The sequence below is a fragment of the Oncorhynchus keta genome, chromosome 32, assembly GCF_023373465.1.
Source record: "Oncorhynchus keta strain PuntledgeMale-10-30-2019 chromosome 32, Oket_V2, whole genome shotgun sequence".
Taxonomy (NCBI): Eukaryota; Metazoa; Chordata; class Actinopteri; order Salmoniformes; family Salmonidae; genus Oncorhynchus; species Oncorhynchus keta.
In genome coordinates this window covers 18,354,316-18,380,186 of record NC_068452.1, presented here as the reverse complement: position 1 = coordinate 18,380,186, position 25,871 = coordinate 18,354,316, and the positions used below count along the sequence as shown (strand labels likewise).

Here is a 25,871-nt window from a genome sequence, read left to right as displayed (position 1 = left end):
GACAAGCCAAATTTCTTCAGCCTCCTGAGGTTGAAGAGGCGCTGCTGCGCCTTCTTCACGACGCTGTCAGTGTGAGTGGACCAATTCAGTTTGTCTGTGATGTGTATGCCGAGGAACTTAAAACTTGCTACCCTCTCCACTACTGTTCCATCGATGTGGATAGGGGGGTGTTCCCTCTGCTGTTTCCTGAAGTCCACAATCATCTCCTTAGTTTTGTTGATGTTGAGTGTGAGGTTATTTTCCTGACACCACACTCCGAGGGCCCTCACCTCCTCCCTGTAGGCCGTCTCGTCGTTGTTGGTAATCAAGCCTACCACTGTTGTGACATCCGCAAGCTTGATGATTGAGTTGGAGGCGTGCGTGGCCACGCAGTCGTGGGTGAACAGGGAGTACAGGAGAGGGCTCAGAACGCACCCTTGTGGGGCCCCCGTGTTGAGGATCAGCGGGGAGGAGATGTTGTTGCCTACCCTCACCACCTGGGGGCGGCCCGTCAGGAAGTCCAGTACCCAGTTGCACAGGGCGGGGTCGAGACCCAGGGTCTCAAGCTTGATGACGAGCTTGGAGGGTACTATGGTGTTGAATGCCGAGCTGTAGTCGATGAACAGCATTCTCACATAGGTATTCCTCTTGTCCAGGTGGGTTAGGGCAGTGTGCAGTGTGGTTGAGATTGCATCGTCTGTGGACCTATTTGGGCGGTAAGCAAATTAGAGTGGGTCTAGGGTGTCAGGTAGGGTGGAGGTGATATGGTCCTTGACTAGTCTCTCAAAGCACTTCATGATGACGGAAGTGAGTGCTACCGGGCGGTAGTCGTTTAGCTCAGTTACCTTAGCTTTCTTGGGAACAGGAACAATGGTGGCCCTCTTGAAGCATGTGGGAACAGCAGACTGGTATAGGGATTGATTGAATATGTCCGTAAACACACCCGCCAGCTGGTCTGCGCATGCTCTGAGGGCGCGGCTGGGGATGCCGTCTGGGCCTGCAGCCTTGCGAGGGTTAACACGTTTAAATGTCTTACTCACCTCGGCTGCAGTGAAGGAGAGACCGCATGTTTTCGTTGCAGGCCGTGTGAGTGGCACTGTATTGTCTTCAAAGCGGGCAAAATAGTTATTTAGTCTGCCTGGGAGCAAGACATCCTGGTCCGTGACTGGGCTGGGTTTCTTCTTGTAGTCCGTGATTGACTGTTGACCCTGCCACATGCCTCTTGTGTCTGAGCCATTGAATTGAGATTCCACTTTGTCTCTGTACTGACGCTTAGCTTGTTTAATAGCCTTGCGGAGGGAATAGCTGCATTGTTTATATTCGGACATGTTACCAGACACCTTGCCCTGATTAAAAGCAGTGGTTCACGCTTTCAGTTTCACATGAATGCTGCCATCAATCCACAGTTTCTGGTTAGGGAATGTTTTTATCGTTGCTATGGGAACGACATCTTCGACGCACGTTCTAATGAACTCGCACACCGAATCAGCGTATTCGTCAATATTTTTATCTGACGCAATACGAAACATGTCCCAGTCCACGTGATGGAAGCAGGAGTGTGGAGTGTGGAGTCAGCTTGGTCGGACCAGCGTTGGACAGACCTCAGCGTGGGAGCCTCTTGTTTTAGTTTCTGCCTGTAGGCAGGGATCAGCAAAATGGAGTCGTGGTCAGCTTTTCCGAAAGGGGGGCGGGGCAGGGCCTTATATGCGTCGCGGAAGTTAGAGTAACAATGATCCAAGGTTTTACCACCCCTGGTTGCGCAATCGATATGCTGATAAAATTTAGGGAGTCTTGTTTTCAGATTAGCTTTGTTAAAATCCCCAGCTACAATGAATGCAGCCTCCGGGTAAATGGTTTCCAGTTTGCAAAGAGTTAAATAAAGTTCGTTCAGAGCCATCGATGTGTCTGCTTGGGGGGGGATATATACGGCTGTGATTATAATCGAAGAGAATTCTCTTGGAAGATAATGTGGTCTACATTTGATTGTGAGGAATTCTAAATCAGGTGAACAGAAGGATTCGAGTTCCTGTATGTTTCCTTCATCACACCATGTCTCGTAAGTCATGGGGCATACGCCCCCGCCACTCTTCTTACCAGAAAGATGTTTGTTTCTGTCGGCGCGATGTGTGGAGAAACCCGTTGGCTGCACCGCATCGGATAGCGTCTCTCCAGTGAGCCATGTTTCCGTGAAGCAGAGAACGTTGCAGTCTCTGATGTCCCTCTGGAATGCCACCCTTGCTCGGATTTCGTCAACCTTGTTGTCAAGAGACTGGACATTGGCAAGAAGAATGCTGGGCAGTGGTGTGCGATGTGCCCTTTTTCGGAGGCTGACCAGAATACCGCCTCGTTTCCCTCTTTTTTGGAGTCGTTTTCTTGGGTCGCTGCATGCGATCCATTCCGTTGTCCTGTTTGTAAGGCAGAACACAGGATCCGCGTCGCGGAAAACATATTCTTGGTCGTACTGATGGTGAGTTGACGCTGATCTTATATTCAGTAGTTCTTCTCGACTGTATGTAATGAAACCTAAGATGACCTGGGGTACTAATGTAAGAAATAACATGTAAAAAAACAAAAAACTGCATAGTTTCTGAGGAACGCGAAGCGAGGCGGCCATCTCTGTCGGCGCCGGAAGTACTGTGAATTGTACTGTGAATTGTACTGTATGTGAGTGTGTGTAAATGTGTCAGTCTAAATGTGTGTGCATGTTACGTGTGTGTGTGTTGGAGTGTGTGAATGTGCATAGAGACGGTGCAAAAATAAAAGTAATGTATAGTACAATGTAATGTTTAGTACAATGTAGGATATAAATGCTAACATTTGTTTTCTGTCGGTATTGATATGTTGTACATCATCAGTATGTTGTAAACGTGTTCAAGGGGATTGAGACAGACAGGAACACAATCAAACACAGACACGCAGGCAGACGGACTTAGATAAGATAGACATCTGTCCTTGAACTCAGACCTACAGTGGGTGTGTTCAATCTTGCTCCTCTCCAACCATATTTGTTTACCAGTGATATGGCCCCATTGATGACTCAAGCTACCGTTTTACTAGCTCTTGTCATAAAAGACTTAGCAACAATGCCAAACATTCAAACACTGTGAATGTACTCCTGTTCTCTAGTTCCTATTCGACAGTCTCTGTCTCACTCACTGTCCTCTTTCATGCATCTGACCAACTACACCATTAACAAACACAGTGGGAACTTTGTCTGGGACGAGAAGCAAAAGGTGATCTATTGACACGAGTCTTCCTGGGCGTTCACTTTGATGCTGTATTTGACTATCCAGCTATGGTATTTCACCAAGGTATTCCTGTAGCGTGGGTATTTACTCGTGCTTGGTTCCAGGAGTGAAAGGCAAGCACAATGCCTATTCTTTTAGGTATAAATTCTACATGTTTCCCTCTCATTAGGATAATGGCTCAATCCACTTGAGAAAACCCTGTCGGTCACAAAACAGACCATGCAAATGCTGTCGGAATGAAGCAGCTAGAACAATTAATGTCAGTCTAAAAGCAATGACTCAGAGCTGTCAGTCATGTCCCACTCTGAGACTTATGGCCATCTCTGGCCCAGGTCCCCTGTACCATACTCGTATCAGTATGCAAGAGACACAGCCAGGCTTGTCAGCAGGCCAAGCATCCAATCTTATTTGCAGCATGTGTCACGACTCAGGAGGCTGATATACTGCCGCTCATATTTCATCACTGCCTTGATATGTCAGGCGTATTTTTGCCCCCAAACAAAACTAACTCCAAGAACCTTAACAGTGTGGATAAAGTGAAAAAATCAAGTTGTCTGCAGTTGTACACACAAACAACATTGTGACAGTTGAAAGTGTTTTCGCAAGAAGAGGCAGCGGCATTGGAATAGGTCTATGACATGACGCACAACCGATACTGTATGTGGCGACATTCCTGTCTGTTTGAATGGTCTTTGTCCCGCTCGCTGTCTTTCTCTCTCTCCCCCCTCCCCACAGGAAGTTGACCCATCTGCTGGAGACGATGCACTGATACGGGGAAGGTGTGGGCTGACATCGAGGATGTGGTGATCAAGGCTCTGGTCTCAGCCCACTCAGTGCTCCAGCACAGCTACCACACATGCTTCTCGTACCACGCCGCCTCCAACACCGCCACCGGGGCCTACTTCGAGATCCTGGGCTTCGACGTGCTCATCGACTACCGCCTCAAGCCCTGGCTGTTCGAGGTGAGACCACACACACTCACTTGCTCATGTATTTGTACAGTGTGATATAATTGTGTATTTGTGTGTGGAGATCAACCACTCCACTAGCTTCACTACAGACTCCAGGCTGGACAGAGAGGTGAAGGACAGGCTGCTGTATGACATGATGGTGCTGATTAACCTGAGGGCCTGTGACCGACGCAAAGCTACTGAGGAAAAGAGAGGAGCAGGATCAGAGACTGGCTGCAGCACATCCGCTCCAAGGAGACACGGTGTGGTGAGGACCCTGCAAAACTTCAGTCACAATAGAGTCACAGCACAGTCATTGTAGTCACTTCACTGAGTAATGATAGAGTCACAGCACATACAGTGGGGCAAAAAAGTATTTAGTCAGCCACCAATTGTGCAAGTTCTCCCACATAAAAAGATGAGAGGCCTGTAATTTTCATCATAGGTACACTTCAACTATGACAAACAAAATGAGGGGGTAAAAAATCCAGAAAGTATTGAGATAAACATTTGTTATTGACCAAATACTTATTTTCCACCATATTTGCAAATAAATTAATTTAAAATTCTACAATGTGATTTTCTGGATTTTTTCTCCTCATTTTGTCTTTATGATGTTTTTCATTCATATCACAACCCATTGTTTAGAAAATCATGATGAAAGTGGCCATTTCAGGCCTGTTTTAGACCTGCCTCTTGTCAAATCCTGTTATCAGTGAACCGTGCATGATACAAACAACATCTTTGTGTCGTTATACTCCTTATAGTGTGCTGTAAAATATGGACTATGTCTAGATTAAAATAAAAAAAGAACATACTTTTTTTTCAACATTGAAACAATCAATATGAATACCTCAAAAGTACCCTTTTTTGATTTTGCTCATTTTTATATAGACATTGTTTTAAACGATGTACTCTACAAGTACATCACATTTCAAGAGCGGGTGTTCTGCTACTTTTGATGTTATGATACATCTTATGAGCACTATGAACACAATGAATGCGAAAATTGATTCAAAGGGAACACCCTCTGCTGGTGATTTGCTGAATGTGATCAGTTAATAACCTATAATGTCAATTTGTATATACAGTGCCTTGCGAAAGTATTCGGCCCCCTTGAACTTTGCGACCTTTTGCCACATTTCAGGCTTCAAACATAAAGATATAAAACTGTATTTTTTTGTGAAGAATCAACAAGTGGGACACAATCATGAAGTGGAACGACATTTATTGGATATTTCAAACTTTTTTAACAAATCAAAAACGGAAAAATTGGGCGTGCAAAATTATTCAGCCCCCTTAAGTTAATACTTTGTAGCCCCACCTTTTGCCGCGATAACAGCTGTAAGTCGCTTGGGGTATGTCTCTATCAGTTTTGCACATCGAGAGACTGAAATTTTTTCCCATTCCTCCTTGCAAAACAGCTCAAGCTCAGTGAGGTTGGATGGAGAGCATTTGTGAACAGCAGTTTTCAGTTCTTTCCACAGATTCTCGATTGGATTCAGGTCTGGACTTTGACTTGGCCATTCTAACACCTGGATATGTTTATTTTTTAACCATTCCATTGTAGATTTTGCTTTATGTTTTGGATCATTGTCTTGTTGGAAGACAAATCTCCGTCCCAGTCGCAGGTCTTTTGCAGACTCCATCAGGTTTTCTTCCAGAATGGTCCTGTATTTGGCTCCATCCATCTTCCCATCAATTTTAACCATCTCCCCTGTCCCTGCTGAAGAAAAGCAGGCCCAAACCATGATGCTGCCACCACCATGTTTGACAGTGGGGATGGTGTGTTCAGGGTGATGAGCTGTGTTGCTTTTATGCCAAACATAACGTTTTGCATTGTTGCCAAAAAGTTCAATTTTGGTTTCATCTGACCAGAGCACCTTCTTCCACATGTTTGGTGTGTCTCCCAGGTGGCTTGTGGCAAACTCTAAACAACACTTTTTATGGATATCTTTAAGAAATGGCTTTCTTCTTGCCACTCTTCCATAAAGGCCAGATTTGTGCAATATACGACTGATTGTTGTCCTATGGACAGAGTCTCCCACCTCAGCTGTAGATCTCTGCAGTTCATCCAGAGTGATCATGGGCCTCTTGGCTGCATCTCTGATCAGTCTTCTCCTTGTATGAGCTGAAAGTTTAGAGGGATGGCCAGGTCTTGGTAGATTTGCAGTGGTCTGATACTCCTTCCATTTCAATATTATCGCTAGCACAGTGCTCCTTGGGATGTTTAAAGCTTGGGAAATCTTTTCGTATCCAAATCCATTTACATTACATTTACATTTAAGTCATTTAGCAGACGCTCTTATCCAGAGCGACTTACAAATTGGTGCATACACCTTATGACATCCAGTGGAAGCCACTTTACAATAGTGCATCTAAATCTTTTTAGGGGGGGGGGGGGTGAGAAGGATTACTTACCCTATCCTAGGTATTCCTTGAAGAGGTGGGGTTTCAGGTGTCTCCGGAAGGTGGTGATTGACTCCGCTGTCCTGGCGTCGTGAGGGAGTTTGTTCCACCATTGGGGGGCCAGAGCAGCGAACAGTTTTGACTGGGCTGAGCGGGAACTGTACTTCCTCAGTGGTAGGGAGGCGAGCAGGCCAGAGGTGGATGAACGCAGTGCCCTTGTTTGGGTGTAGGGCCTGATCAGAGCCTGGAGGTACTGAGGTGCCGTTCCCCTCACAGCTCCGTAGGCAAGCACCATGGTCTTGTAGCGGATGCGAGCTTCAACTGGAAGCCAGTGGAGAGAGCGGAGGAGCGGGGTGACGTGAGAGAACTTGGGAAGGTTGAACACCAGACGGGCTGCGGCGTTCTGGATGAGTTGTAGGGGTTTAATGGCACAGGCAGGGAGCCCAGCCAACAGCGAGTTGCAGTAATCAAGACGGGAGATGACAAGTGCCTGGATTAGGACCTGCGCCGCTTCCTGTGTGAGGCAGGGTCGTACTCTGCGGATGTTGTAGAGCATGAACCTACAGGAACTGGACACCGCCTTGATGTTAGTTGAGAACGACAGGGTGTTGTCCAGGATCACGCCAAGGTTCTTAGCGCTCTGGGAGGAGGACACAATGGAGTTGTCAACCGTGATGGCGAGATCATGGAACGGGCAGTCCTTCCCCGGGAGGAAGAGGAGCTCCGTCTTGCTGAGGTTCAGCTTGAGGTGGTGATCCGTCATCCACACTGATATGTCTGCCAGACATGCAGAGATGCGATTCGCCACCTGGTCATCAGAAGGGGGAAAGGAGAAGATTAATTGTGTGTCGTCTGCATAGCAATGATAGGAGAGACCATGTCTCTCCGGCTTTAAACTTCTTCACAACAGTATCTCGGACCTGCCTGGTGTGTTCCTTGTTCTTCATGATGCTCTCTGCGCTTTTAACGGACCTCTGAGACTATCACAGTGCAGGTGCATTTATACAGAGACTTGATTACACACAGGTGGATTGTATTTATCATCATTAGTCATTTAGGTCAACATTGGATCATTCAGAGATCCTCACTGAACTTCTGGAAAGAGTTTGCTGCACTGAAAGTAAAGGGGCTGAATAATTTTGCACGCCCAATTTTTCAGTTTTTGATTTGTTAAAAAAGTTTGAAATATCCAATACATTTTGTTCCACTTCATGATTGTGTCCCACTTGTTGTTGATTCTTCACAAAAAAATACAGTTTTATATCTTTATGTTTGAAGCCTGAAATGTGGCAAAAGGTTGCAAAGTCCAAGGGGGCCGAATACTTTCGCAAGGCACTGTATAAAATGGGCCATATCTTCGAAAGTAGCAGAGCACCCACACTGGAAATCTGAGGTGTTTGAAGAGTATATTATTTCAAACAAATTTAAAAAAGGGTACTTTTTGAGATATTTGTATTTTTGTTTTATGTTTAATAAATTAATGTGAAACATTGTATTTCAGAATTCAGACACACTCCATGTTTTACAGCACACTATCAGGAGTATAATGACACCAATCAATATGTTGTCTGTATCATGTGCTTTTCACAGATCATAGGGTCTTACAGGAGGCATGTGTAGGTCTAAAAAGGGCCTAAAATCTCCACTTCCATCATGACTTTCTCAAAAATGGTTTGTGATACAAATGTAAAACACATATCAAACATCCTTCCTCCCAATGACGCTTCTATGTGAGAATTTCCAGAACAATCTGATATACCAAAATTATTTTTGGGACTTCCTGGCATGGAATCACCCAATTGAGTCATAATACAGTCTGCTGCTCTTGAATCACAATAGTCTGCTGCTCTTGAATTATAATAGTCTGCTGCTCTGGGTCATAATAGTCTGCTGCTCTGGGTCATAATAGTCTACTGCTCTGAGTCATAATAGTCTGCTTGTCACACGCTGATCTGTTTCACCTGTCTTTGTGTTTGTCTCCACCCCCCTCTAGTTGTCGCCCATCTTCCCATTATCCCCTGTGTATTTATACCTTCTTTGTGCAGAGAGCAGTTGCAGGAGCCCCATGAGAAACATAGCCAGAGCAGGTGTCAGAGACTGGGCCTGCTGGGGGAGTCAGCAGGAGACGAGGGTAAAATCCACAAAGCACCCCTCTGCCCCATCCATCCCAATGTGAGTACTATCTGCTGCCTGGTGCTGTGTCCTATGGTTACCTTAACCCCCCCCATATTTTATATATGTTTCTATATATGTTTCTGTTACCTGATCAATAAAACAAACATTGCATTGCCTCCTCAACTCAAAATAAACTTTTTTATGGCGTTGCAGCCTCTGGCCTGCTCCGCTCACTTCCTCCCAGGGTCACCCAGGCGCTGAAGGAGGGGGAGGAGGGGGAGGAAGAGCATCTCAGGGGGCTGCAGCTGAGGGCCAGCCTGCTCAGAGACCTGGGCAGACCAGGTGTTCGTCACAGTGCCACCTATTGTCAAGACTGACTTACGGCAATAGATAGGCAACATGGCAGCCTAGGTGAGCACATCCGAAGTTCACTGTGTCAGCTGTGTACGGTACTATGCATATATGCTGTGCACAGACATGCACATATAAATACCTGAGAAGCTTTTTGAAAGATGTCAGATTATACAGGTTCAAAGGTTAGTAATTATTATTCTTTAGATTCCAATTTAACAACAGGAAAATGACATGTTTCTTTAACAAAAGGCCCAACAATATTTCCTTCAAACATCCCATTACTGTAAATGTGCAAATACCATGTTTTCTACTAAAGATTGAACCAAGCCTTTATATAGGCCTATCCATAAATCCAAACACACATGCTATTTTAATAGCACATAAATGCAAACATATGTTTAGTCATTCAAAATTAATTAAAAGCATATTAATATTCCCAGGGGTGCATATTATAATCTCAGAAATCAGAACTTCAGAGAGCCCCCAGAAATGCTCAATCATTACTGTCCAGATATACTCATCTACAAGTGTAGAGAGAAGAACATCGACAACAACACACAAGGGCATCACATAGGGCCAGTCATGTCTACACACTAAACTAACAATACTAATACTTGTTAGCCACCCAAAACCCCTATTAGAAAATTGAATAGATGCTTGAGAGCTCTACCACAGGGGTATCAAACTCCTGGAGGGCCGAGTATCTGCAGGAAGCACCTTGTCGACAACAAGGCCATCGACCACGATCACTCAAGGGACCTGCTCAAAGAAGAAGCTATGGACTTAGATAACGGCAAGGCTGCTGACCCTTCCATGAACCAGCCAAACCAGCCAATCTGACTTGTTGAGACTGTATGTTGTACTGGTCAACATAACTTCAGGCATGCTTGTGGATTGCATGCTGACACTTGTTTTTACTCTTCCAAAATGATTTTGTCCAGATGAGAATGTGGATGGAACATTGGTTCATCTGTCAAGCCTCATCAAGAGACATTACTCCTCAATAATAATAATAATACCTACATGTTTCAAGCAGACCACCATCGTCCTTGTGCCCAAGGAAGCGAAGGTAACCTGCCTAAATGATTACTGCCCCGTGGCACTCACGTCGGTAGCCATGAAGCGCTTTGAAAGGCCGGTCATGGCTCACATCAACAGCATCCTCCCGGACACCCTAGACCCACTCCAATTCGCATACTGCTCCAACAGATCCACAGATGACGCTATCTCAATTGCACTCCACACTGCCCTTTCTCACCTGGACAAATGGAACGCCTATGTGAGAATGCTGTTCATTGACTACAGCTCAGCGTTCAACACCATAGTGCCCACGAAGCTCATCACCCAGGACAACAACCTCTTCCTCAATGTGAGCAAAACTAAGGAGCTGATCGTGGACTACAGGAAAAGGCGGGCCGAACAGGCCCCCGTTAACATCAACGGGGCTGTAGTGGAGTGGGTGGAGAGTTTCAAGTTCCTTGGTGGACCACAATCTATCGTGGTCCAAACATACCAAGACAGTCTTGAAGAGTGCACGACAATACCTTTTCCCCCTCAGGAGACTGAAAAGATTTGGCATGAGTCCCCAGATCCTCAAAAGGTTCTATAGCTGCACCATCGAGAGCATCCTGATCGGTTGAATCACCGCCTGGTATGGCAACTGCTTGGAATCTGACCGTAAGGCGCTACAGAGGGCAGTGCGAACGGCCCAGTACATCACTAGGGCCAAGCTTCCTGCCATCCAGGACCGATATACTAGGCAGTGTCAGAGGAAAGCCCATAAAATTGTCAGAAACCCCAGTCACCCAAGTTATCGACTGCTCCCTCTGCTACCGCACGGCAAGTGGCACCGGAGCGCCAAGTCTAGGACCAAAAGGCTCCTCAATGTCTTCTACCCCCAAGCAATAAGACTGCTGAACAATTCATAAAATTGCCACCGGACAATTTATGTTGACCCCCCCCTTTTTGTACAGTGCTGCTACTCGCTGTTTGTTTGTTACCTATGCATAGTCAGTTTGCCCCCACCTACATGTACAGATTACCTCAACTAGCCTGTACCGGTGCCCCCTGTATATAGCCTTGTTATTGTTATTCTTGTTGTGTTACTTTTTATTACTTTTTTACATTTTAGTCTACTTGGTAAATATTTTCTTCTTCAACTGCACTGTTGGTTAAGGGCTTGTGCAGTTGAAGTCGGAGGTTTACATACACCTTAGCCAAATCCATTTAAACTCAGTTTTTCACAATTCCTGACATTTAATCCCTGTAAAAATTCCCTGTGTTAGGGCAGTTAGGATCACCACTTTATTTTAAGAATGTGAAATATCAGAATAATAGTAGAGAGAATGATTTATTTCAGCTTGTATTTCTTTCATCACATTCCCAGTGGGTCAGAAGTTTACATACACTCAATTAGTATTTGGTAGCAATGCCTTTACATTGTTTAAATTGGGTCAAACGTTTCGGGTAGCCTTCCACAAGCTTCCCAAAATAAGAATTTTGGCCCATTCCTCCTGACAGAGCTGGTGTAACTGAGTCAGGTTTGTAGGCCTCCTTGCTCGCACACGCTTTTTCAGTTATGCCCACAAATTTTCTATATGATTGAGGTCAGGGCTTTTTGATGGCCACTCCAACACCTTGACTTTGTTGTCCTTAAGCCATTTTGCCACAACTTTGGAAGTATTCTTGGGGTCATTGTCCATTTGCAAGACCCATTTGAGGTGTTTCTTCACTATATCAACATAATTTTCCATCCTCATGAAGCCATCTATTTTGTGAAGTGCACCAGTCCCTCCTGCAGCAAAGCACCCCCACAACATGATGCTGCCACCCCCGTGCTTCCCGGTTGGGATGGTGTTCTTCGGCTTGCAAGCCTCCCCCTTTTTCCTCCAAACATGACGATGGTCATTATGGCCAAACAGTTCCATTTTTGTTTCATCAGCCCAGAGGACATTTCTCCAAAATGTACAATCTTTGTCCCCATGTGCAGTGGCAAACCGTAGTCTTGCTTTTTTTATGGTGGTTTTGGAGCAGTGGCTTCTTCCTTGCTGAGTGGCCTTTCAGGTTATGTCAATATAGGACTCACTTTACTGTGATATAGATACTTTTGTACCTGTTTCCTCCAGCATCTTCACAAGGTCCTTTGCTGTTGTTCTGGGACTGATTTGCACTTTTTGCAACAAAGTACGTTCATCTCTAGGAGATAGAACACATCTCCTTCCTGAGCGGTATGGTGGCTGCGTGGTCCCATGGTGTTTATACTTGCGTACTATTGTTTGTACAGATGAACGTGGTAACTTCAGACATTTGGAAATTGCTCCTAAGGATCAACCAGACTTGTGATGGTCTGAAGGTAGGCCTTGAAATACATCCACAGATACACCTCCAATGGACTCAAATAATGTCATTTAGCCTATCAGAAGCTTCTAAAGCCATGACATCATTTTCTGGAATTTTCTAAGCTGTTTAATGGCACAGTCAACTTAGTGTATGTTAACTTCTGACCCACTGGAATTGTGATATAGTGAAATAATCTGTCTGTAAACAATTGTTGGAAAAATGACTTGTGTCATGCACAAAGTTAGATGTCCTAACCGACTCGCCAAAACTGTAGTTTGTTAACAAGAAATTTGTGGAGTGGTTAGAAAACGAGTTTTAATGACTCCAACCTAAGTGTATGTAAACTTCCGACTTCAACTGTAAGTAAGCATTTCACGGTAAAGACTACACTTGTTGTATTCGGCGCATGTGACAAATAAAGTTTAGTCCTGTAGTCTGAAGCATTGATTGTTATCCACCGCAGTATTTATATCCCATTTGTGGAACTGACTGCTTGGCTGGCTGTCTGGCTGGCTGTTAGAATTAGTAGGAAACACAAGTAGAAGCATTTATTTAAAAAAATAAAAATGAGAGATCTGGTAACTGAAAGTAAAAAAGGTAGGCCTCCATTTGGATACATTACATTGAACGTAGTTATTGTTAGTTGTTGAACACAATCCAGAACCTCAGCAGCCTTTTGTGAATATATCTCTTGTCAAGTCACATAGTTGTCATTAATGTCATATTTACAGTATTAAGTATATTTGAAAGTACTTATAAATTCTTAATTTGCCTCTTGGTTTACATTGTATACCGTATTAACTTGATGCCATTTCAAGGCCTTGGCTGTGAACCAATCCAGACCTTAAACAATCTCTTACTATAAGGCTGCATGTTGAAAGTAAAGGTATAGAAAGCAGTCTGGTTGCAGAGCATTGTGACTGTTGATGCCATTAAAACAAGAGAAAGAGACAGAGGCTATGTTAGCATGTCGTTAGCATGTCCAGCAGCAGGATGTTGTAAATATCACATAGTGGCGTTCCCCATACACAGGCAGAAATGCTGGGTGGGAAGCAGAGATTTTACTGTTTGCTCTTTCTTTCGCTGCTTGGTTTGCCCATAGTTCTCATGTTAGAGAGCTTTTCTTTCCAGTGTCTGTCTGATCTTATTACCCATGCAGACTTCCAGAGGGAAAGAGATTCCCCTCTGTCTGTTCCCATCTAGTGTTTCAATGGCATTTACAGAGGCCGTTCCCTAGCGCTTCATTCCTCAGTCGCTGTTCATATAAAAGACTAAAGTCTTTGCGCTCCGAACCCTGAGATTGTTCTTTGAGTCCTGAGGGATTGTGCAAATCTGGAGTAGCGTTGGTCAAGAAGACGGTATGGGATTGTATTTCAGGCAACAGGGCTTCGCGAAAGTTTTTACTCGTGTCTTACGCCAGGACAGACTGGCCATAATGCATAAGGGTGGTGATTGAGAGACCTTGGACATCATTGCTTCTGTGACCGACATGGATAGGACCGCGAGGTCTCCTCCAGAAATGCAATTCTCCATCCCCTTTGGTCCCAATAAAAGCTGACACCATTCCTGCAGGTTGTGCCTCACAGGCAATTTTAATGAAGGTAAATTGCTAACTAATTTATCCAACAAATAACTGCTTACAAATGTATTTAGTCATTTCATCCAAGGGCACGATGACCACTCATGACTACTCATGATTTATTATTCTAATACAATATTGTTGACATTGCAACAACTTTTTATTTTAGTTCCTTTCCCAATTCTGATACTACTGTTATATATAATGTGACCTCGAAGGTCTTGGTAGACAGTCATATTTAGTCAGGCAAACACATGATCACAACAGAGGTGTAGAGATGAACCCTAGACAGAAGAGCCTTCACAAATGGCTGCTCTTCCCCTTGGTGTCCCGCCAACATAAGCTGTATTCAGACAGACTAATCTCTCCCTATACTTTGTTAAGCACCTGTGCAGGTGTGGAGACCACAGGGTAATCTAAGCCACTGCTGGCCTTTAGAAATAATCTGCCCAGTCATTATGAGTGCTTAGTTAAAAGCAATCAATCTAGACTGATTTCATTTGAAAGGACCATAGGTTTAAAAACTTCCGTTGAACTTCATTTGGTTACCATAATGCATCACGAAATGTACTATACAGTAAGTAGCAAGCGCTTATAGTGCGGCAGTTATTGGTTTGTTTTTGTTCTTTAAGTGCCAAATTGATTTTTCTGTGAACTGTATCCATATCACTGTAAAAGTTCTTGCTTCCAAAAAGATGTGCAATAAAACATTCTTACACATACTATAATATATTCTAAACCGCTCCTGTAGGTAAATCATTAAAGTAGTGTTTGATCTGCATTTGAGAAGGGTGACCTCGCCAAGTTTTAAGACTTGCGAAGTAGGATCAACCTTTGTTTTCCAGTAGCCCGGTTTATCACCTTTTCAAGGGACAGACTTGCAAAGAAACAGTTGTCTGGATACTCAGTTTTTGGGACTACAGTATAGAAAGAATGTTGTTCTGTTCTTCTTGATAACAGCACAGGTTGAGTTGGAGCAGAGTGCGTTGCCCTGATGGTCAACTTGGTAAACCAGTCCTCCAGTCTGATTATCAGGGCTGTGTTTCAATTGGTTGGTTTTGTGTCTATCTCAGCGGAGGGTGAACTCTTCCATCCATGTTTCTGTTTTACAATGTTAACAGAGCTTCATTACAAACATTGTTTTGGGGATTTCTGTCCAAAACATTTTATTACCACTCCACTAACCATTTACAAGATGTGGAGGGTTGTTGTGCTTTGCAGTTTCACGTAATGACACACAGCTGCAAATGTGTCCAGCAGTAGGCTAAATCATTTGTTTTCAGCTTCAATGATAGTTGGATATTTTGATATTGTTTTATTCCCGGACATACAGTATAATATTACTTTGATTATGGCATACATCGGTGAGGGCTTCTATTAGTCATGTTAACCATTCTGTCCATCGCTCTGCCCTTTTTTAATCTGTTCATCATTATCTTCCTATCTGTTGATGTTTTGGCCTGTGCTATAATTGCTCTATTTTTAGACTGGTAAGAACATGCAGCTTCTGAATGTGTAATACAATCTGTAATAACAGGGCACCTTAATGTCAATAAATAGCAATAATGTAATTGATAGCCTCTGTGTCTACAGTCTGTCTGGGATTACTGCTGAATCAGACAAAGAACCACGTACAGTAATCTAAACAAGGTATTGCTGCCCTAGACCAAGGAACTGTTAACAGATAAGACACAGTTATATGATTAGAATATAGGTTCTATGTGTGCAATTGAACCAGTCAAAAGTACATTGACAATGTAGATTGATTTTAGTTTATTTAATTTACTTTGTAAAAGTATGCTTGACAGAGTAATATAGGTCATTGTTGATACAAACGAGTGTACTCAATCACAATTTGCTCTTTTAAAATATTGAACAAGAGATTTCTCATATATGTATTAACTCAAATATTTCATCACATATTCCGAAAGGTGGAAAAGAAAATCTTATGTGCACATTGCGCCATCACATATTCTGGTACCGTATGCATTCTCTTCAATTCTAGACAAAATAATAGAATAGTGCAAACATTAGAAAAACAAACGAGCAACAGTAGTTTCTGTAAAGCCATTTCTCAGGTGTTGAGATTTGTACTTGATTATCAGAGCAAACAGTGAAATGGGAGAATTTTTATGACTGAAAAGTTTCAATATATATATATATATATATATATATATATATATATATATATATATATTGTTTCACCTGCAATGTCTAATTGGACATTCTACTAATGTCGGCAGTTAGAATGAAGATTCTCATTTTTGGAGCTAAAGAAAATGCAGTTATGACAAAAGGAACTTTTTTTTTATTGCCTCAAGGTCATCCCCAGTGTTAGGCTGGAATGTTTCAAGGTCATCAATCTGGAAAGTTGTTGCATTTCACATGAATAAATAAAACAGTATTAACAACCCCAGCTGTGTTATTACAGACAGACACATGCAAATCTAGAGCACCAACAACATGGAAAGCTGGATCAAATTGCACTCCTCCAGGGAGGGCTGTTTATCTGATCATGAGGTGTGATTGTGCTCAATGTACTGTCACCACCATTGACTTCATATCATAATTTCCTGGTAGCTACTGCAGGAAACTTCATCTGGGCAAAGGCACCTCTTCCCTCCTGTCCAGACTGGTAGCCATCGTTTTGGGACTGCGTGGTCGATTCAGGCCAATCGCGGTCAGCCCTCTGGCTTTGAACAGTTGGTCTGATCCCCAGTGGAGGCAGAGGGGGCAGGGGCAAGTGGCAGGATTGTGCATCACATTGGAATGGGGGTAGAGAGCTGTTGGGGGTAGACCACCCGGCCTGGGGTAGGGGGAGTGAGAGAGTCGCAGGGGATCCAGTGGTCTGAGGGGTGCAGCGAAGGGGCTGGGAATGGAGGGGGCACCTGCCCCCACCCCGAGGTGAGAGTAGAGGTGCAGGGGGAGGTGGGGGAGAAAGGGGTAAGGTAGGCCTGCTGCAGCCTGGCTCACCATAAGGGCACACAGGTTGGGGTCCAGGGGGTGTGGCCAGCTGAGAGAGTGCCGCTGCCTCTTGTCCTTCATTCGCCTGTTTTGGAACCATACCTGGGGTTGGGGAGGAGAGAAAGGATGAGAGGGGAAGGAAGGAGGGACCAACCGAAATGCCCACCTAACCTGGGCTGCTTCACATTTCTCAATGACAAATTACAGTAGACCCACACTATAATACATCACAAATGTGCTTTGTTTAGGTTACATTTAGGTAAGGTTAGACCATCACTGTTAAACTGGTAGTTCGGGAGCCTGAACTGACACTCCCTACTTGGAGCACTCCCAACAGAAGCTGTTGCTAAACTCCCTCATTTATGAAGTCATGCCTTGCATTCCTTGTCATTCATAAAAAAATCCTCAAATAGTTTAGATAAATGTTGTTTATATGCATATTATCACTCTAGTGTTAATCTGCAAAAATATAATTATTCACCTACCTCCTCATGCCTTTTGCACACAATGTATATAGACTATTTTTTTCTCTTATTTTTTTTTCTACTGTGTTATTGACTTGTTAATTGTTTACTCCATGTGTAACTCTGTGTTGTCTGTTCACACTGCTATGCTTTATCTTGGTCAGGTCGCAGTTGTAAATGAGAACTTGTTCTCAACTAGCCTACCTGGTTTAAATAAAGGTGAAATAAAATAAAATTAAAGTGATTAAGTTGGTCAGGGCCCCTGCATAAGGCAGGCTGCGTCGCTGTCAGTATGCCAAGTGTAGGCTTAACTCTAAAAATGAACAAGAAAGAAAGGTAAAAACTCATTTGACATTTAATTAGAATTGCTATGTGTGCAGTAGGGTAAGCTACCTTGATTGTGGTCTCGGGGAGGTTCAGTGCTGTCGCCAGTTCGCATCTCCTCGGTCGAGAAACATAGCTCTCCTTGAGGTATTCTTGCTCCAGGCGGGACAGTTGTTCCCGGGTAAAGGCTGTTCGGTGTCGTCGACTGTGGTCAATCAAATTGACTGAGCTGCGCGGGCATGGCTCATCTCCATGTCCACTGTTTCTATCAACCACTATGGCGACCGGGGTTTCCCTGCCCTCTGCAACTGAAAATACAAACATTGAGAATGAAGTTAAATGAAAAAGAGCAGTTTTGATTTCTTTTTAGAAATTCACGTGCATGTCTGTTGCGAACTGTTTCAATCCAAACTTCCCAATAGAATAGGATAGGCCTATAATCCGAAAAGAATACCAAACAGATGCTATCACGGTCGTTGTTGTCTAGTCGAGATATAACTCCCGTAGCATAATATTTGGCAATGTATTGTCCATGCTTAATTACGCGTACGTTACTAAAGTAGCACGGGCCTAAAAGGGAATAGCCTAAGAACACTTTATCGGTTGGCTTCCACCGCATGTGCAAGCCAAGGCTACAGACAACTAAGATTTGAGAATACTTTAGGGCTACTTACGCATATTGCCGTTTCTTTTCTGATATATGTGTCCTGGCTTCAAGTTTAAACCAAGTTTACTCCTTTATAATTGTTGGCCTAAAATTTAAAAATGTCCCAATGCGTGCGCCACTGTATCATCCAAAATTAATAAAGCTAAAATTGGTGTCTCTCTCCTTGCCTTGTTGACGCACTGTCTGCAGACTCGAGCCAAGTTCGTTTACAGAGAAGGGATGAGTTGTTTTTGTCGCCCGGTTTGAACCCCCCTCCTTTCTCTCCTTCTTTCTGTCTTTTATATCTCCCTGGTCGAGACATCTTTTGCTAATGAGAGACACGGTCTATCCGCCAAGGCGCCGCCTGGGCGCAAGGAGGGAATGAGGTGTTCAATTGTCTTTGGTCTCCGACCAGTCTTTGTACTTTTGTTATGGAGAATTAAGATCGACCTCCCTTTCCTTACTGTCACAGAAGCTTCCCTGTCGAAATAGACCAACCCTCATTGTTCTGTGGCGTTTGATGTTTGTATGTCGGGAAGTCAATCATTAGAACCCTAATGTTCGTAAATTGCGTAAATGTGAGGTACAACCTGCACAAAGGCAGAAAACCCGGCATTTAACATTTTCTCAGATATTGTTGACCGACTTGATACATTTTAGACATATAGTTAGGCATAAATAGTATTTAAAACACCAAGTCATACACTGGTATAATTACACCTATGTAAAGACATGTGGCGATGATGATGTTAATGATTATTGAAACAGAGACATGCTTAAAAACATATTATTGATAGGCTACAGAGTCAAACAGAAATATTAACGTAGCTACATGCATGTAACACATTTGAAAAGAAATATGGTTCCTAAATGTATCAGAGTCCCCCGTTGAAATAGGAGTTGGTACCTATAAAATCAGAGGAAATAGCCTACCATAAGTGCTTACTAATGTGTCAATACAGTTGCACCTAGTGCGCACTTGTAAATGGGGTGCTAGCTGACTGATCAATGGGATCATTGGATTATGTTCCATCAGAACACTTTTACAATGCTTAATCCAGTCCTGATCCCATCGATGATTAAAGAGTGTTAATTCAACTGGCTAGGCCAAGCGTCAAACACTGAGGGGATCGATTATTTATTCCATTGAGCAGATTTGTTAATCATAGACCTAAACGAAATCTAATGTATAGCCGCCTAACTCTCTCATTAATTTGTCACTGTGAGAAGTGAATTGCAGAGATGGCTGAATCGATGCGTCGCCCTCATTCTGGATAGACGATCTAAAATGGAAAAGCATGGGAACGTAATTTTTGTGTAATTGGTGAATAGGAAGTGTTAGTTGTCACACGCTCGCCTCCGGGTAGGCTATAAGACTGGTGGAAGAGCCTCTGCATCTCTTTGTCCCGCTCCCCAACGTATAAACCTTTCCTTGCCCCAATAAACGTTGCCTTGCCCCAGCGGAGTGGTCATGGAAATCGAGACCAGCGGGAGAGTGGAGAGGGGTGGCAGCCTGGGTGCGCAGTAGTCCACCAATCTATCCTATTCCAGACGTAGACAGACGTGCACGTAGTTAGATCGGCGGACATGGCGCTGAAGGATGGCTTAGGCTACTGCTATCACCCAAGTGGATGTTTGTATTGTTATACATAGACTCTTTGATCACAAATGGCCGAGTGGCTCCAAGTTGATTGACAGTTGTCTTCTGTCTAGAGGCAAACCGGGTCAAACCAGGTCCAATGGCGCTTGGAATACAGGGTTAGTATTATGAGGAATCATCGACATGATTGATATCAGCCACTAAACGTCTGCAAAGTGGGAAGTTTGCACATCATCTCTCTACCTAAATATATATATACAATTAACTGACAATCATCCAGGACATTCTGATGGAGCAAATAACCAGAAATCAATCAAAATACTTTACAGAAATGTACTTCACAAAAACTTGGATGTAATTCGAGGTGTGAAACATCGATGTTCTGGACATCTGTATCTTCTCTACCCCAAAATAGACGTTAACCACACACGTCTATCGAGTATTATACAGAGAGACTAACAAATTAAAAACAAAACAGTTTACGCTAAAATGACCTATCTCTGATTTCAATTCAATAGGTCACATGAATGCATTCTACTATTACAGTATATTGGGTAAATATAGGCCTAACCTCTGAACTTCCCATAGTGTATACCCTCCCATGTTTTGGGGGCAGAAAAGGGGTCGTGGGTTTAGGCACTGAGCGCCCCCTTATGATCAGACCACTAACTGCTCACTTTCGGAAGCTTTCATTGAACGAGTGTGCAGAGTACCACCTGTGGGCGCGTCACCGAGTTGAAAATGAACATTTGGATGGAGGAGCATATATACAGCTCTGGGTAAATTAAGACACCACTGCAATATTAACAGTTTCTCTGGTTTTACTATTTATAGGTATGTGTTTGGGTAAAATTAACGTTTTTGTTTTATTCTATAAACTACTGGTAACATTTCTACCACATTCCAAATACAAATATTGTCATTTAGAGTATTTATTTGCAGAAAGTTACATAATAACTAAAAAGATGCCGTGTTGTCAGACCTCGAATAATGCAAAGAAAATAAGTTAATATTCATTTTTAAACCACACAGTAGCAATGTTTTAACTTAGGAAGAGTTCAGAAATCAATATTTGGTGGAATAACTCTGATTTTTAATCATAGCTTTCATGCGTCTTGGCATGCTCTCCACCAGTCTTTCACATTGATGTTGGGTGACTTTGTGCCACTCCTGGCGCAAACATTCAAGCAGCAAATTCAAGCATCATTGTTTGATGGCTTGTGACCATCCATCTTCCTCTTGATCACATTCCAGAGGTTTTCAATCGGGTTCAGGTCTGGAGATTCGGCTGGCCATGACAGGTGTGGCATGGAGCATTGTCCTGGAAGAAAACTTGTCCTGGAAGAAAACTTGCTTCCTTCTCGTCTGACAATGTTCCCCAACTCTGAAGATTTATTTTTCCAGCAGGACAATGCTCCATGCCACACAGCCAGGCCAATCGAGGTGTGGATGGAGGACCACCAGATCAAGTTAAAACATTAGTATTGTGTTGTTTAAAAATGAATATGAACTTATTTTATTTGCATTATTCGAGGTCTGACAACACTGCATCTTTTTTTGTTATTTTGACCAGTTGTCGTTTTCTGCAAATAAATGCTCTAAATGACATTATTTTTATTTGAAATTTGGGAGAAATGTTGCCAGTAGTTTATAAAATAAAACAAAAACGCTAATTTTACCCAAACACATACTTATACATAGTAAAACCAGAGAAACTGTTAATGTTGCAGTGGTCTCTGATTTTTTTCCAGAGATTTCTATAGAGGATGGAGCAATAGGCTAATTCGTAAGGAGGACTGAAATATTAATTTTCCGTTACCAGTTAAAACAATGATAGCTGACCTTTCGTTTCGTAGCGCTCCGATCATTGTTAGAACCTTCTATCTCTAGTAGCGTACGTTTTCATGGTGTGTGCCAACGTGTGGGCAATGATGTGCCCCATATGTGATTTGGAACATTATTATTGGGTAAGCATAATAAGCCGCAGCAATAGGTGGTAGTAATCTCTCTGGGATCTGATCCGTCGTCAGTATTGTGGAATAATTTGAATGGAGAAAGCTGATCCGAGAGCAGCGCTGCTTTTCTTTCTTATCGAACATTCTCTCGACGTGCTTGTTGACCCATAAATAAAGATGCATCTGGTACGATCATATCATAATGCTTAATAGAGGCAGTGTGCACTCCTTGTGACGTGTGTGCATCACGCATGTTTTCACCACGATTAGCCTATCCGCACCTCGTCTTCACTGTAGGTAAGCGTCAAACCATTGGGTGAGGGGGACAAAACACCTGTTATTGAATATTTTGACAAGAAAACACTCAATTGATTTACCCAACATAATTTCAACTTCACTATGTTACATAATGTAGAGGAAAATAAACCTTTGCGCAAAACCATTAACGTCGATAAGATGTACGCCCATTTGGACGCAAAGCGCTCTGTATGTCATCGACTGAAAAATATACAATTTGACAATTGCAGTATAGGCTACCTTATCTATGTGTTTACAAAACCATTTTTTAATATTGATGATGTCATTAGTAACATTAGTACCTTCATTAGTAACAGTGAAATGTGTTTGACATATCGACTCTTGATAACACAGATGCTAAAACCGACCTGTCAGAGATGAAGCAAAAATAAGTAAATAAAAATAACCGATGAATCAGTGGCAGACAAATGGAACCACCGAGGCCTATATTCTGTGCGTGTGAAGCTTATATTTGTTTCTCCAACATAAACAGTACCAGTGTGGGTCCCTCTTGACTGTACACAGACCACATCTGCTTCGGTCTTGACAAAGAGGGCACGGGCCTTTGCCAAACGTCGTTAAATTAACAAACTCCAGTTTCAGTCAAGGGAGAAGAATTGGCATCGGCTCAAGAATTTTGTTCGACTCCCACCGATCTCTACAGGGGTGGATTGGTTTATTTTGGTCTCAAAAAAGAATAGGCGTCGCGTTGAGGCATAATGAAACGCACAGAACAGCTTCAAATGGCAGAGTGGTTCGCTCTCTGGACCAAGATGGCAAACCGAATGTTAACGACTGCAATATGTAAGAAACATGAATACCATCATGGGGTTCCTCAACATGCACGAACGTTTATTTAATTGTTTTATTCTTGGGTGGTGACATGGCTGGTTGGTCCATCATCATTTTAATAAATTACACTTGAAAAACGTAGGCTGACTTAAATGTTCTAAAACGTTAATGAACACAATAAGCCTAGCACTAGTGCTAATAGCCATTTTTGCCTAGACAACAAATGTGCAAATGCATAGTTCTAGCATAACTCACTTGATTCCTGAACTGAAAGAATGTACGTTGAATCATAACCATTTCTTCCATAATATCACATTTCGTGAAATAGTCCCACACACATTATTTAGGCCTACATTTAGGACAGCAAGAGAGGCGGCTACAAAGTTATTTTGTAAATTGGCCTAATTATGAAATTAAATAAATGGTACTGGAATTAGTTTGGTAGGGGAAATCTATCATATAAATCTTCCATCAAATGTTGCAAAAATGAATCAGCTATAGGTCACCTATGCCATATGACTAATTCCATACAACTGTATGATAAGACAGTCACGCACCTTTGTCACTAATATGTAGGCTAATATTAATTTCTGCAACCCATTCCGATTATTTCTAAATTTAGGACATGTTTTGTTTGCTAAAACTAACGAAAACTGTGGCATTAGCCATCATGGGTGGAAAACATTCTGAGAAAGGAGAACTAGAATGAAAAAAAATCAGAAGAAATGACAACTAGATATTTGTTTAAGCCTTATCGTTCACGGGCAGCAATTCAATTGTGATTTTGATCCTCTGACCTGAGACCTGAAACTAAAATTGACAATAAAGGTCGGAGGATCATTCCTTCAACGAATATCGGCCAGGACCTCATTTCCCAGTTGGTTTGTACCTTAACACAATCATGTTATTACAATACATGCCTAATGATAGTAATTTCAACATTTATTAGTAAGCGTAGGCCTATAATTTGACCAAGCATTTTGTTTCTTGTGAGGGGACAAAAGAACCGTGCGTAAATGTTGACGATGAGATTTCTTATGGATAGTGTACTTGTCATCTTAAACGTTCACCTCGTTTTTGATTGATCGAATACGTCGTTCCAGAAATGTTTCCTGTTATATATGCTCCACATTAGTCTACATTGTAACAACCGCCTTGGATTTGAATGTTTAGTTATTGCCCTACCACCGTATCATTGTCAAACCAACCCAGCGCAATCAAACGAATATAGGCTCCTTTTCCCCACTGCTATTAGACAAAGCAGAAGCATAATATTTTACGATTAAAAGTAGAGTATGCATAAATATTATTAAAACATGAAGACTGGAGCATGTACATGCAGTATTCGTTTTCATTGATGGACATTATTGAAGTTCACAAAACTATTAAAAGTGGGCCTACTTGGAAATGCATTCTCTTCATAATAGGGAAACAATTGCTTTTCCCTCGCCAAGATGCTACGTCAGAACACCATTATTGGTCTGCCAAACCCAAAACGTATTTTCTGTGTCACGACCATAGATATTTGGTTATAGTAAAGTTTTGTTCTAGGCACTTTTCGTAACAAATTGCCAAGATGTTCTAGCAACTGAATTTGAGCCTTCCAACTGATAACGTGAACAAATAGGCTACGCCGACACTAAATATCTTCAGCTCAGAGGAGACAGAATGGCTGGTGCGTAACTTGTGCGTAATGGCGCTCATGTAGGCCAATATCGTTTTCAGGTAAGGATCTTGTTACCTTCCTTGGCTCTCGTCTCTGCATCCATTAACTCAGGTTGGTTGAACGACGGCACAGACCGCCATTATAAAACGAAGATGAAAGTGTGTAATGATTCGAGCCGGGGTATTTACTGTGCCCAAGCTGAAACAGAACGCAAGGCACTGCCTGGAACTGCGTGGGAATTCTCCGCCATAAACGCTTTTATTCCTCTAAGTTAATTATCTGGACTGAACTCTAAACGCCAGTCATAATTATCCGACTAGGCTGCCAGTGTCTCGTGCAGCTCGGTCATAATGTTTGTGGTCATTATACATATATATGTCTGTCCGTTACTCAAAACAACATTGAGTTGATTATTCTGTACTTTTACAGGTCAAGCTTAAACTTGGGTTGTGTCGGTGGTGAATCTGTTAGAAATGGGAAACGGAACCACTGAAACGTCCTTATTGATTTCCTAAATAACATATGATCCAGCCTATCCTAATTTAGAACAGCCACCCACGTTTTGGCTTAGTGTTTTAATTTATTTTGCCGTTATGTTGTAGATGACAGAGTAAACGAAGTTACTCACTCATTGCCAAGTAATAACATTCCGTATTCATATTTGTGTCCGTTTCCATCATCATTCTTGAACATGTAAATGCATGAGCCTATATGTAGGTCTACAAAAGGCAGGTCAGGTGCATGGAGGCCTATTTTATATATATATATACATTAATTTTTAAACTTCGATCGATTTCAGAATACTAGTAGATCTATTGTTGAGAATGTCCTGTCGACTTTCAGTTCGAATGGTTTGTTTTTACATTGTCCTTCTCTCGAAATATAAAAAATACGTGATTTAAATTGGCTAGAGGGATAGTCTATATGCGATTGTGTCTTATTTTGCCCAATTTAATCTTTTCGGGGGGATTTATTTTCGGGGATTTATTTTCTAATACACTACTCTGGCTCACCTTTTACTTTTCTGTCTGCAATATCCAGTTATTTTTTTTTATGATTTACTGATGAAGTAATATTTTCATTCTCACTTCATCTGATTTATGCTATTCACAATCTAATTATGTAGGTTGCTATCTGTAATGGTCCATATTTGCCAGTATTTTAGATAAATATCTTCTAAATGAGGGATA

The 25,871-nt window shown here is 42.5% G+C and overlaps 1 protein-coding gene and 1 long non-coding RNA gene across 2 annotated transcripts; one reads left to right on the top strand and one right to left on the bottom strand.

Annotated features, from left to right (window-relative positions):
- Positions 1-2,444: 2,444 nt before the first annotated feature.
- On the top strand, positions 2,445-9,066 carry LOC118364732 (uncharacterized). Its single transcript, XR_004821645.2, has 4 exons — positions 2,445-4,189; positions 4,260-4,445; positions 8,632-8,758; positions 8,915-9,066. It is a non-coding gene; the product is annotated as an uncharacterized LOC118364732 (long non-coding RNA).
- Positions 9,067-16,184: 7,118 nt separating this feature from the next.
- LOC118365760 (homeobox protein XHOX-3) lies at positions 16,185-18,403 on the bottom strand. The gene is made up of 3 exons (XM_035748117.2): positions 18,400-18,403; positions 17,795-18,033; positions 16,185-17,039 (listed from the first exon to the last, which is right to left on the bottom strand). Exons 1-3 carry the CDS (start codon positions 18,401-18,403, stop codon positions 16,569-16,571), a joined length of 714 nt encoding a protein of 237 aa, XP_035604010.1. The 3' UTR covers positions 16,185-16,568.
- Positions 18,404-25,871: the final 7,468 nt, after the last annotated feature.